Source organism: Ipomoea triloba, chromosome 1 (assembly GCF_003576645.1).
Source record: "Ipomoea triloba cultivar NCNSP0323 chromosome 1, ASM357664v1".
NCBI lineage: Eukaryota > Viridiplantae > Streptophyta > Magnoliopsida > Solanales > Convolvulaceae > Ipomoea > Ipomoea triloba.
The window spans coordinates 748,835-762,179 of record NC_044916.1 but is presented as its reverse complement, the minus strand read 5'-3'; the positions used below and the strand labels follow the sequence as shown (position 1 = coordinate 762,179).

The 13,345-nt window shown below is 35.3% G+C and overlaps 4 protein-coding genes across 4 annotated transcripts; 3 read left to right on the top strand and 1 right to left on the bottom strand.

The window, feature by feature from the left end:
- Window positions 1-224: 224 nt before the first annotated feature.
- On the bottom strand, window positions 225-1,139 carry LOC116006005 (protein RKD2-like). Its single transcript, XM_031246282.1, has 2 exons — window positions 592-1,139; window positions 225-425 (listed from the first exon to the last, which is right to left on the bottom strand). Exons 1-2 carry the CDS (start codon window positions 1,060-1,062, stop codon window positions 336-338), a joined length of 561 nt encoding a protein of 186 aa, XP_031102142.1. The 5' UTR covers window positions 1,063-1,139; the 3' UTR covers window positions 225-335.
- Window positions 1,140-2,122: 983 nt separating this feature from the next.
- LOC116013983 lies at window positions 2,123-2,845 on the top strand. Its single transcript, XM_031253964.1, has 2 exons — window positions 2,123-2,583; window positions 2,786-2,845. The coding sequence occupies exons 1-2, from the start codon at window positions 2,239-2,241 to the stop codon at window positions 2,834-2,836; spliced, it is 396 nt and encodes a 131-aa protein (XP_031109824.1). The 5' UTR covers window positions 2,123-2,238; the 3' UTR covers window positions 2,837-2,845.
- Window positions 2,846-2,862: 17 nt separating this feature from the next.
- On the top strand, window positions 2,863-3,378 carry LOC116029575 (protein RKD1-like). Its single transcript, XM_031271628.1, has one exon. It carries the CDS (start codon window positions 2,863-2,865, stop codon window positions 3,376-3,378), a length of 516 nt encoding a protein of 171 aa, XP_031127488.1.
- A 3,237-nt stretch (window positions 3,379-6,615) lies between these two features.
- On the top strand, window positions 6,616-12,972 carry LOC116029673 (squalene monooxygenase SE2-like). The gene is made up of 7 exons (XM_031271723.1): window positions 6,616-7,097; window positions 8,227-8,338; window positions 8,794-8,968; window positions 9,637-10,027; window positions 11,064-11,339; window positions 11,564-11,842; window positions 12,579-12,972. Exons 1-7 carry the CDS (start codon window positions 6,837-6,839, stop codon window positions 12,690-12,692), a joined length of 1,608 nt encoding a protein of 535 aa, XP_031127583.1. The 5' UTR covers window positions 6,616-6,836; the 3' UTR covers window positions 12,693-12,972.
- The last annotated feature ends 373 nt before the right edge of the window (window positions 12,973-13,345 follow it).

The window sequence follows — 13,345 nt, the reverse complement described above, 5'->3', positions numbered from 1 at the left end:
ATTAATCCCTTCAGATTTGACATCAACAGCTGTAGATGAACTTGCATCATGTGCAGAATAAGAAAGCTTCGTCAAGTACTTATATCTTTTCTTCCTCCAAGAAGAGTTTCTGATTTTTATAGTTTCGAAACTAAACTCAACTCTTGGGTCTCTCATCATCCGCTCTTTTTCCATTTGTAGCTCTTTAACCCTCTCATTCCGGTTAGATTTTTTCTTGAACTTACTCATGGTTTGAACGCTTTGAATTAGTCGATCCATACTTTTCAACTTCATATACGGCCATCGATTGACACCACATTTCCTGCAGATTTGTTTAAACTTTACATCCCCAACTTTCATTTTTCTTGCCGCCTGAGAAACGGGTAAATGAAATAACTTAGAAAGCATTTCAAAACTCCATGGATCTTTGGGGGTAGGCTTTTCATCTGCAGCAATTATACCCGGATTAGATGTCTCTTGAACAACTTGTGCATCACCCTCAAAATCCCAGAGAGGTAAAGTAAAGTCATGGTATTGGTAATCCCATATATAATCCTCGGTATTTTCTAAAGTTGAATAGATGACCTGGCTAGAAGCGGGAGTTGGAATTACCTCGTCATCATCCAGCCTCAAGAGTTTCTTTTGAGGCCATTTGGAGATTCCTAATTCCCTGCAACGAACCTTTAAAACTGTAAGTCCCATCTTCAATTGAACGGCTGCTTCATTTATCGGTAAATGGAAAAAGCTTGAAATCATTTCCTTAGTTACCGTACTTGAATCACAAAACGTCCTCTTGACCCATCTTTTCTTATCATTCTTTTCAGGCATCACATCTGCAGATTCACCATCATCAACACGCTCATGTGTAGTGGTGGGTTCAACGTCAACAAACGGATCAATTTCATTTGCAATTCCTACTTCATAAAGTGGTTTATTTCCAATTGGTGGTTCAATCGGTCCTAACAGATCATTCTCGAAATCATAAAGGGGAGCTAGATTTAGCTCGCCTAATAATGACGCATCATCAAAATCATTACAATAAATGAATTGAGAATGAGAAGAGGACGAAGCATGATTCGCCATTTGACATGAAATATTATAAGAATGAGAAATAAAATCAATGAAGAAAGATGAAAAAAATAGATAATGTTGGGGAGAGCAAGGCAACAATCCCTGTAATATGATGAAAAAAATTGACAGTTCTTAAAGATGCAAACAATGCAGCTAATATTAACCTTGTACACTGAGGTTGTCTCGGATTTCAGAGGATAACCACGTACTAACAAAAAAAAAAGAAGTGGAAAACCAAAACAATATAACATCTTTTCATGCTGCATTTAGAATATAAAACTATAGGCCTAAATTTACACCAAAAACGTAAACAGAATCTAGACTAGAAAAAATAAAGCAAACAAAAAAAAAAAGTCAGGTTAACCTTTTGACATTTTTTTTGTATTGTTTTTTTTATTTGTTTTGAAATGCGTGTAATTAAACTTGGAATTAGAGTCAAATAGGTCACCGAACTTCAAACGAAATTGCAATTAGGCTATTGAAGTCAAAAACAATACACTTGGGTCCCTGAACTACACAAATGTATGCAAATTAACCCAAAGTATCTTGTTTGACTTGATCTTCCTGTTATCACCTTTAAAAATAATATTTTAAAATAATTTTAAATAAAATAATTAATTAAAATTAAATTTAAGAAAAAAAAAGGAACTGCCGCAAATCTTCCTCTTTCAGTGGCCTATTTGGCCGTTATTACATTAAACTTTTTTAAATTAAAACTTTTTTTTACATGTCCTTTAGTCCTCCGAAATCAGCATATTGTTTTGGAGTTTAGCAGATATCCACGTACTTACAAAATCAATTGTCAAAAAAAAAAAACAGTATACCGTCTTTTCATACTGTGTTTAAAAGGTAAAACTAAAGTCCTAAATATACCCCAAAAAACACAAATTGGGATGCCAAAGAACTTTTAAAACGCGGTCTCTAAAACCAGACAGGATCAAATAAACCAAAAAAAAACAATTCCCTGTTTACCTTTTGACGTTTTTTTTTAAAATTTATTCTGAAATGTGTGTGATTAGACTTTGTTTCCATTAATTTGTCAGTCCGACATGTCCTTTGCTCCTTTGAAAGCAGCACTTGGTTTTTCTTATAAGAAAATTATGTTTGATCATTTCCTTACAGCCGTCAATTAACCTTCCCTTTCACCTTAATTGTTTTATTTCTTTATACTTTAACATTTCCAATCAAATGGCAAATTATGTTTCATCCTCATCTCATTCTCATTCGCTTTCTTGTTCTGACTTTGAAGATACTTCCTTTTGGAATGAACTAAATCTACCTTCTCTTTTGCAGATTGAGAATGAGTTGTACACACTACTAGAACCATCTGTTGAAGGTGAACAAGTTATTGACGCTGAGCCGGTCGCCCAAGTTGTTCCACCTGTTTTACCTAAACCTTTGGAAGAGGTTGCAGTCGAGGAAAAAAAAAACACTCCGGTGAAGAAAACCTTGTGTGATTCAAGAACGATCACTAAGGAAATGATCTCAAGTTATTTCCATCTTCCGATTAGTGAAGCAGCGGTACAATTAAAGGTTGGTGTCACAACATTAAAGAATAGGTGCAGGATATTAGGAATTTCCCGAGGGCCTCGAATAAAACTCTTGAAGTTAGAGGATGAGGATGATAAAGAAATTCCTATTTCTTCTCCTGAACAAGATTACCGTCCTTTTTTTAATCATGCTGAAAACCACCCCTTGGATTATCACTTCAATAATCCAACTTCATCTCCAACAGGTAAAACTTTACACCAAATTCAACAAAGTTGTTGCTCCGCCGAACAATTAGATTTCGACTGTGGTCTTGTGAATGACATGCTATGTGGCCAGAACGATGTTTCACTTGAGGCGCCTCCAGTTGTAGCTGAATTATCCAACTCAACTGAAATCATTGTATTTGACAAGAGAACCTCTAAACACTGGGGTTTAAATACTATTTCAAAATTCTTCCACTTACCCGCAGCCCAAGCAGCAAGGGAGCTCAATGTAAGTGAAGATAAGTTGAAGAGAATGTGTACAAAATTGGGAATTAAACGATGGCCATACCGGAAATTGCAAAGCATGGACAACCTTCTTGAGAACTTACAATATCTCAGCAAAGACAAAACATATGCTGTCAACAAAGAGAAAGTTATTGAGCTTCAAAAGGAAAAGGAACGAATGTTAAAGGACCCAAACATTGAGTTACGTGCAGAGACTCAAGTAATTAGGGAATCTTCAAGAAAGAAAAGAAGATATCAACATTTGATGGATATTGCACACGCTGCTAAATATGACAATTCATGGAAACTTCATGGCGTCAAATCAGAAGTGATAGATGAACCACCTTAAGTTTCACAAGATCATTATTGTATTCTCGATTTCATTGATAATTAAAGCTTTTCCCGTTCTTAATTTTCTTTTGTAAAAATAAAAAATTTAAATAAATATATACTTTTGGGTAGTAATTGTTTCATCATTTGTCACTTTATTTGTGTTTTATTTTGTTTTTTAAAATATATTGGGTTTTCCCCTTTGCATACTGCCAATTGACTCTGCCAGATGAAATGGAATGATAAACAGAGTTTCCTTTTGTACAAACGCAATATACTTGAACGAACATGCTTTTATGCAAAGCTAATTATATGTGACAATATCGTCTGTAAATGTTGCAAGTAATTAAAAATAAAATTGAAACATATTAATATTATTTTACACTTACTCATCCCAATCTATTACTCTATTATGGTCATAATGTCAATATTACAATCTTTTTTTTTTCATGAATAAGTTCAAATAAACATTTAATGTTAAACTTACATAAATGAGTTTACGTTGGGCCTTGCATTACGCGCAACGCGCGTATCTTGGCTAGTAATATAATATATCTAATTTGGGGTTTTAGGAATTCGAGGTTAAGGTAGGGGATGCTATCCCGTTCTCAGCTGGGATGGAAAAACTCTCTCAATCTCTACCCGTTTCTCAAAAAAAATTCCCTATCCCCACTCCGTGGGCCGTTGGAGCAGAGTTGTCGAGTTTGGATTGAATTGTCATCTCTAATTAGAACTTTTTTTATAATACTATTTTCCTGTGGTAATGGAGGTAGGATAATGTATTTTGAGATATTAATGATGCGTGCGTATTGCCAGAAAGCCCATATTTTGTGAGCCATAACTGAGAGCCATGATTTTGGTAGTTTGGTAGTAATTGGTATACATCTCCATCATATTTAATTCATGAATTTAGAGACTGATAGTCGTATGGCCGCAATCTGAGGTGATGACGATGAACACGACTAGACACTATAACGTGATACATGTAACACTAGATTTTTTAAAATTGTAAGCTCTTTTGGCACTTCTATTTATAAGGTTTGAACTCTAGATTTGATTACAAGATTCAAATTTTTACAATAACTCGTTTCAAACTTGAGTTCCTTTCACGTTTGCTACTCTATTTATAGTGTTTAATTTGAATTTGAGGGCTTATTACGAGTGATGGTGTTTATATGATAGCCTAATTAATTCAATAATTGTTACCTAGCTGATAGGATAGCTCGCCATAGGACTTGTGCCACCTAATAAGTTTGCGTCGTTGAGCAATCGATTGCACATTTGCACATCTTCACGTTATACAATTAATACATTATTGTCTTTTAATTCCTTATCTTGTAATGTAACTATTAACCCTTATCTCATATCAAATTTATGCTATTAACAAGAATCAAACTTATTTATTCGAGGCTTTGAGCCATAAGAAGTGGTAAATGACGTCATATACCTAATTAATCTTTGTCAGAAATTATAACTTTAAAAAAAAAAAAAAAGAAGAAAATTTTACAATGTTGTGAGTATATTTTATGTTTTGTATCTCCCCCCACTATGTACCATTAGTAAAACATGGACTGAGCTCCCCCCACTATGTACCATTAGTAAAACATGGACTGAGCTCCCCCCACTATGTACCATTAGTAAAACATGGACTGAGCTCCCCCCACTATGTACCATTAGTAAAACATGGACTGAGCTCACATAGACAACTCAATCCATTAGTAAAACATGGACTGAGCTCACATAGACAACTCAATTAGTACTTAGATAATAGACGGAGGGTGAGGATTTAGGATCACACAGACAACTTAGTTAATTATGCTATAATGAAGCTACCGTGTATATAAAATAAAATTGAATAACATGTTTGGCATATTTGAGTGTATATTATCTAATGAAATCGTAGTTGAATTAAAATTATACTCTAGTGGTGTTGTGATAAAAATGTGTATAAAATGAATTCAATAACATGTCTAACATATTGAGTGTATAATGTCATATATATGAAATTGTATAGTATATATAAAATGAAATTAAATACACTATAAAAATAATTAATTGAATGGAACGGTCAAATATATGTCATTTCTTTTCATTAAAAGAAACGACATTGTTTTGCCCTGCACCATGGTCCACAGTAAAATTTGTCACTAGTGAGTAAATCATGGATTGAAAAAGTCATATATACATACATACAATTTGCCTCTAGTGAGTAAATCATGGATTGAAAAAGTCAATACATACATGCATACATAATAAACTGCTGACTTGACTCAAAGAACAAAAGGAAAACAACATTCACCGCCACCGAAATTCCCTTATTGGATTGGGACGAATTCTTTTTTGTCTCAATTATTTGACTAATTAACTAAATATACTGAAGTCCTCTTTCAATTCCTTCCATGTTTGACAAAATGGATTTATTTTGATTATAAGATAATAATATAAAATACTTCCCTCTTTGAATTCCAATGCTTTCAATACTTGGAAATCATTGCTAGCCATATCTTAGTGCTGTTTTTCCAGACATGGCTGGCGATTTTGGAAATTGACTATAAACGTTGGCTTTGAATCATTCTGCCCTGCGTGCACTGACCAAATCACATGCACTACTTATCTTTATACTTCTTTTTCTGCATGTAAATTTATCTTTAAAAATAAGTTAGGTTTTTGTCAAGTCAATAAAAAGAAAGAAAAAAACAATTGTAAGTAGACATAACGCGTTTTTTAGTACATTCAACAGCTAGCTGACCCATGGAGAATTGTCACTTGTGGGAATTGAACCCGAGTTGTCCCAATATTCTTTGTCACAAAGAGAGCTCATTTGTCACTTGAGCTACCCCGTTGGTTATTCCATGACTTTAATGATAGAATAATAATAATAATAATAATAATAATAATAATAATAATAATAATAATAATTGTAGCCCCTTCCACTCTCTTTTTTGGTATAGATAAATCAGATATGCCACATACAAAGAGAGAAAAATAGAGTAGATAAGAAACCTTAAGTATATATAAAGTAACTTTTTCACCTTTAAACAAATCACATTTTTAGTTGATTCAAACTTTTCCCATGTTAAAACGTCACCTTCCCAAATTGCACGAAAATTTAAATCCGTCTATTAAATGGCTTCTTAATGTCACAATTCATTGGCTGTAAGGAATTGAAAGACTATATAATATGTATGTACACCATAAAAGTCTATTTATGTTATTGTCTTTTTCTTTTGCATTTTATTCATTAACAATTTAGTTTGGTGGCTGTTGTACGTTGTGCCTATAAGAATTAATTAATATTTGGCAGATCGGCAAATGCATTTAAAGTTCATTATAATAGGGGCTGTTTACAGTTGAAAATCACCAACTAACAACACTTCATCAGAGAGAGAGAGAGATACACATTTTTTAGAGAGAGAATTCGATCAAATCCAGTTAGTTTATAATCTTGGCAGTTAATTGAAGAAAATTTTGTTGAAGATGGTGGTGATTGATGTTTATATTCTGGGCAGTTTGGTTGCTTCTTTACTGGGATGCTTCGTTTTCCTCTACAACTTGAGAGGGAAAATTACGAGGAAAAACAAGGCGATGAAGTTTGGACGGAGAGAGGAGATGGCGGCCGTTAAGTCGTCGTCTGTGGAGGATAACGGCGAGTGGCGGAAGGCGGAGGACGGGAGGACGGACGTTATCATCGTCGGCGCCGGTGTTGCTGGGGCAGCTCTGGCCCACACTCTAGGGAAGGTGCGTTACTATACGTTATTGTATTCTATATCTCCTCTAGGCTCTAGCTAGCTAGCCTGCATGGTAACACGTAACTAGAAATTCACCAATTATCGTTCACTTGACCAATCAAAAATAAGACGTTTGCGAAGAAAAACTAGGGATCGAGTCTCACCAGTAACAGTGAAACAATCTTTTAAAGTGAGGGGTTTCTTATATGCATTAAATAAAGATACAGTCTTTGTGTTCAGCTGAATTATCATGATTGAGCATGGGGACCAACAGTATTTTATTAGGAAATTTAAAACTTATAGGCAAAATCTCTAGTCTCAAGGACCCCACACCCTACACTAACAAGATGATGGAGGGGTAAATCATGATTACACTTTTCTTAAATAGGAAAATTTTTAACTTTTTTTAATCGTAACATAACTGTTCAAATTTTTTGTACTTACTTTTAATGTTACCCGTCACTCTTAAAGGTGGTTAGAAATAGTTGGAAAGTTGATAGGGAAGGTAATTTCTAATTAGATCTCCAACTATAATCAAGTTTTTCAACCACCTTTAGGATCTGGTCTACATGCATAGTTAAAAAGTTAGTTGAAGTTAAAAGCTAAAAGCTAAAAAATTAGTAGTTAGTAATATAAGCTAACTTATTGAATTTTTTTTTTGAAAATAACTTATTGAAATTAAAGTGTTCAATAAAATTAGTTGTTGAATAAGCTGTAAAATTTATTTAAAAAAAAAAAGATAAAAAGATAAACGGTTAATGAAGAACATAAACGAATAAAAAAGATATTATAATTTTGAGTAATGAATTATAGAGTATATCAATTTTGGTAAATTAATAAAGATCCCTTAAAATATCCAAGGTATGTCATTTTCAATAAAGAAAAATCTCAAGTTGTTGGACCATTTTTTTTTTTTTTGAAAAATTATTATTGTAAAAAATATAATTCGGAGTTCTCCAGCAGTATTTCTTGCCTAATATGGATAGTGAGTAGGTAGCTAAAATAGCTGCTAAACAACTTGTACCTAGGATGGACGCAGTACCTTGTACAGTTGTACGTACGTAACTCAATCTATATCGAACGTAGTACCTTGTACGTACCTAACTCTATCTGTACTCTGGTAATTTGATTGTACCTAGGATGGACGCAGAGTTCACGTAATCGAAAGAGACTTGACTGAACCGGATAGAATTGTAGGCGAGCTTCTTCAACCCGGAGGCTACTTGAAGCTAATGGAATTAGGCCTCGAAGGTACGTACGTACGTAATTTCTTTGTTATGCATAGTAATGGCCAGTGGAATCCTGGCCACAATATAATAAGGGCAAAAAGTGAATGCATGGCTGAACCAGATAACTAGGTGTTTGGTAAATAAATTTTAACTGATAGCTGTTAGTTGATTAGATTAATGTTTTTGACTACATTAACTGATTGTTGAAAGATATTTGATAAATTAGTTGTTAGCTGATAGCTAATTACATAACGAAATGACTTTATCATAAAGTTGCATTAAGCAGCTTTTTAAATTTTAAATTTTTAGAATAATAAGTTGTTACAAAAAACTAATTAATCAAACACTTGTGAACTGTTGAACTAAGGCATGCAAACAGATAATATTATAATATTGATAAAACAAGCTAAAATTAGCTGATAAGCTAATTATGCTACCAAACAGGGCCAAAATGAATTGGTTTAATTTGTGTTGCAGATTGCTTGGAAACGATTGATGCCCAGAGAGTCTACGGATATGCTCTTTACAAGGGTGGCAAGAGTACGAGGTTGTCTTATCCCTTGGAGAAGTTTCATTCAGATGTGTCGGGAAGAAGCTTCCATAACGGCCGTTTCATTCAAAGAATGAGGGAGAAAGCAGCAACACTTCCCAAGTATGTATCATCCCTAGCCTCCACCGTTAGAAAACCCTCAATTTCTCTCAAGTTTTCGATCTAATTAGCCATCTAAACCAGTTAGATGGAAAGTTAATGAAGGTTTCTAACACGGAAAGTTAAGGTGAAACATAATTCTGGCACTAAAAAGTCACAAATTCGTTTATTATTAATACATTCTTCCTCGAGTATTTGTAAAGGATAAACCCACTAATGTGTAATAGTCCGAAAATCACATATGAGAGGTAAATCGAAGACCTTGTACAATGGGTCCTTGCACACCCTCGAGCAGTGCAATTTACCTCTCCTGTGTGATTTTCATGTTGTTGCACAAGAGTAAGTTTATTCCTTTCACACCCTAGATAATGGCTATGGTCAGAAATTTAGGCCCTGGTACGGTTGTAGAAAATTTCGACTTAGATGGTTAAAATTTTCGGTCATTTTTATGAGTGTTGACAAAATTATTATAATAATTTAAAAAGTGGTTATAAATTTCGACTATTAACGTGAACATAGGATGAGAATTAGATTTTTTCTTAATATTTAAAAGATCGATAGAAAATTTCTTACATAAAATTCATAGTGAAGCTAAGAAAACCTAATTTAAACTGTTCTCCCAAGTCCCAAGCTTTGATCTGATCTAATTCATAGTTGTGTGAATGTACCAGTGTGAGGATGGAGCAAGGAACAGTGACATGTTTGATTGAGGAAGAGGGAACTGTGAAAGGAGTGCAATACAAGACAAAGGATGGGCAAGAACTGATGACAGCATTTGCCCCTTTGACTATTGTCTGTGATGGCTGTTTCTCTAACCTGCGACGCTCTTTGTGCACTCCCCAAGTGGACAACCCTTCTTGTTTTGTGGGTTTGGTCCTGCAAAATTGTGACCTCCCATTTGCAAACCATGGCCATGTGGTATTAGCTGACCCTTCACCAATCTTGTTTTATCCCATTAGTTCCACTGAAATCCGATGTTTGGTTGACATCCCTGGTCAAAAAATCCCTTCCCTGGCTACTGGTGAACTTGCCAATTACCTCAAAACCAATGTGGCTCCTCAGGTAAGTGGATTTTACATCTATTTATGTTATTTAGATTGTGCCTTATATCGACAAATTACAATTAAGTATATAGTCATTTCTTAAGCGTTGAGAGTATCTAGAGGATTAGGATCAAACTCTTTATAAAAAGCAATCTCAATAGTGGAGTTTTTTTGGTCAGATATAAAGTCTAAAGAGAAAAAAAATTCCAAATTGAAAGTCGTAAACCCAAGCATACCACACCTTCTCTATCTTTTAGCTTCCACCTTACAAATATCCACTTGAAACCTGTCCAAACCTAAAAAATTCGATATATGCTTAGACCTAGTTGATCGAGACCGAATCAATCTTGAACCGACTTATATGATTATTGTCAACACTTGATCTCATAGTACTTGATGCAATCCAACATATCATGTCTGATTGTACTAGTCATCATCCAATATTTGCACTAATTAGGATTATGACGAACCTCGGCCTTTATAAAAAGCAACCTCAGTAGTAAAGTTTTGTGGTTAGATTTTTTTTCGCCAAGTAAGAAAGAGAGTGAGGAGAAAAAGAAAAATAAAAGTCTGGAATTGAAAGTTATTCTTTAAGAGCAACTAGTAGACCTTGTTTGTCTTTTTTCCTCCGCGACAAACCCCACAAAAAAGCCCGGTAAGACAAACCACACCTTCTCTTTCTTCTCTCTCTTCCACCTTAAAAAAATCCAATTGAAAATTAATCCCCCCCCCCCCCAAAAAAAAAAAAACCACAACAAGATTGTTCTAAGGTGGTTCCCGTCCAAACCTAAAAAATTCTATGTTTAGACCTAATTGATCCAGACCGAACCAATCTCAAACCCACCTATATGAATATATGACCATTGTCAACACTTATTCTCATAGTACAACATAGCATGCCTGGTTGTACCATGCACCATCCATTATTTGCACTAATTTAGGAATTTGCAACAATATATATATGTCTCTCAATCCCTCATGTAATTTGCATCAATATATATATATACTCTTGCTTGCTTGATTTTGACATACATCAAATTATGGCTTGATTTCAGATTCCTCCAGAGTTGTATGACGCTTTCATTGCAGCAATCGACAATGGAAACATGAGAACAATGCCGAACAGGAGCATGCCTGCAAAACCACACTCCACTCCCGGTGCTCTCCTCTTGGGAGATGCCTTCAACATGAGACATCCTTTGACTGGCGGAGGAATGACAGTCGCCCTTTCTGACATCGTCCTTCTTCGCGATCTCCTCAGACCTCTGCGCAACCTCAACGACGCATCCGCCCTCTGCAACTACCTTGAATCCTTCTACACTCTCCGTAAGGTAAATGCACGAGGTCCCCTGTCATAATCCAACCAAAATTGACTTAATAACTACGAAGTTACAAGTTTGACTCTCCATCACTAAGAGCAATGCCTTAACTTCGTTCGAGCCGGTTAGCTATATACAACCTTGATTAGTTGACCTTCTTGTGTTCTATTGTCAGTTAGAGTCACATCATAGAGTTTACTCAGTGCACAGTGACCCGAATGTCTGATGTTTTGCAGCCTGTGGCGTCGACCATAAATACGCTGGCGGGGGCACTTTACCAGGTGTTCTGTGCGTCGCCTGATGAAGCTGGGAAGGAGATGAGAGAGGCGTGCTTTGATTATCTGAGTCTTGGAGGGGTTTTCTCGGACGGACCGGTTTCTTTGCTTTCTGGACTCAACCCTAAACCTCTGAGTTTGGTGGTGCATTTCTTCGCCGTGGCGGTCTACGGCGTCGGCCGGTTGTTGATTCCGTTCCCTTCTCCGCAACGCGTTTGGCTAGGAGCTAGACTGCTCTCCGTGAGTATCCCATTTTGCATGCTTTTAGGCTTCATCTCTTATGGCCAAATGTCCCAACCTCCTATCCCTCCGCTTAAAATAATGTTTGGTTTAGGTAACTCACTGTCAAAGTGGGTTGAATTTCGCGGGCTGGGCCACACTTGTCCCGTGATGGGACGAGTGTTAAGACTACAAAAAATTAATAGCCCGCGAAAGAGTTGGCTTGACGGGACTAGCTTGCGGTGTATATATATATATATATATATATATATATATATATATACATACAAATAAACTACATGGCCCGTCAATCTATGGTGAGGCGGGCCGGTCCGCTTTGACAGTACTCTATGTCAGTCAAGTTGGTGACCTGTTGCTTTGGTTATCCTAAGTTACAAATTTCAAGACTTATTAAACTTTTTGATTTTAGTCGGTCAGCTATGAGCAATTCAACAATCCAATCAAGTTAAGTTATGACTTGGTAACTACAAGGTTACAAGTTTTACTCCTTGTAGGAGTGACAGTATTGACCTTTTGGTTTAAATTGGTTAATTATAAACAATCTAGATTAGGACAACTCCAGCTAAGTTGGTGATAACCACAAAGTTACAAATTCGACTTTGATTAGCCTTTTTACCTCCTTGTCTATGGCAGTGAGCATACACTCTTGTCACTAAAAAAACAGTGTTAGATTATGGCTAATTAAGGTTGCAATTTTTTTTTTGTTAATGTTAATTTTGTTTGAGTGAAATTTCAGGGTGCATCTGGGATTATCTTACCAATCATAAAGGCAGAAGGAGTTAGACAAATGTTCTTCCCTGTTACAGTTCCAGCTTATTACAGAGCTCCCCCTGTTGGTGTTGGCCATTAGAATGATCCAAAGAAGTTCTAATTTTTTGGTGTCTTATTTCTCCTGAAGTGACAAAAGAGTACACAGGAGATGATCAACATACATGATGAGCTTCACAAGTGTTGCAATAATTACGAAGCTCATTATATTGTATCTTTTGGGATTAATCATTTCATGCGTATTTTGTATGTTATGCATCTAAAAGGTTGCAATATGTGATTTAGTTACGCCACATTGTATAAACTTTGGTATAAAAAGTTAAATTAAATAAGCAAATCGGGCTTACGACTTTCCGTAACTACTATTCAAATTTGTACTGACTGAAGTTAAAATAAGGAAGCAAATCGGGCTTACGACTTTCCGTAACTACTGTTCAAATGTTTGTACTAAGTGAAGTTCGTTTTGAGGTCCCAATCAGCAAAGTATAAGGTTAACCATCTTAGATTGTTCATAGTTAAATGGCTCAAACTAAGAATATAATGCTAATAATTGTTCTCACGAGTGCAATAGGCAGTTCCCTAAGGTATATATTTTCTTTTATTTACATCCGCTTGTTAGTTGAAAATGTACTAGGCTAAATGGCCAATAAGCCTAGCATCCGACTAACTCGACTCAATTGTCTCCCAAAAATGTATTTTCTAAATAGTACTCCATATTTTTTAGACCAATATCAA

Bases quoted from the DNA above. Each gene is read 5' to 3' on its own strand.
- LOC116006005 (XM_031246282.1), bottom strand. From the start codon at position 1,062: ATGGCGAATCATGCTTCGTCCTCTTCTCATTCTCAATTCATTTATTGT. The intron at 426-591 runs GTAATTCCAACT...TAATTGCTGCAG, and splicing joins TGAGGCTGGATGATGACGAG to ATGAAAAGCCTACCCCCAAA.
- LOC116013983 (XM_031253964.1), top strand. From the start codon at position 2,239: ATGGCAAATTATGTTTCATCCTCATCTCATTCTCATTCGCTTTCTTGT. The intron at 2,584-2,785 runs GTTGGTGTCACA...CATCTCCAACAG, and splicing joins AAGCAGCGGTACAATTAAAG to GTAAAACTTTACACCAAATT.
- LOC116029575 (XM_031271628.1), top strand. From the start codon at position 2,863: ATGCTATGTGGCCAGAACGATGTTTCACTTGAGGCGCCTCCAGTTGTA.
- LOC116029673 (XM_031271723.1), top strand. From the start codon at position 6,837: ATGGTGGTGATTGATGTTTATATTCTGGGCAGTTTGGTTGCTTCTTTA. The intron at 7,098-8,226 runs GTGCGTTACTAT...GATTGTACCTAG, and splicing joins TGGCCCACACTCTAGGGAAG to GATGGACGCAGAGTTCACGT. The intron at 8,969-9,636 runs GTATGTATCATC...TGAATGTACCAG, and splicing joins AAAGCAGCAACACTTCCCAA to TGTGAGGATGGAGCAAGGAA.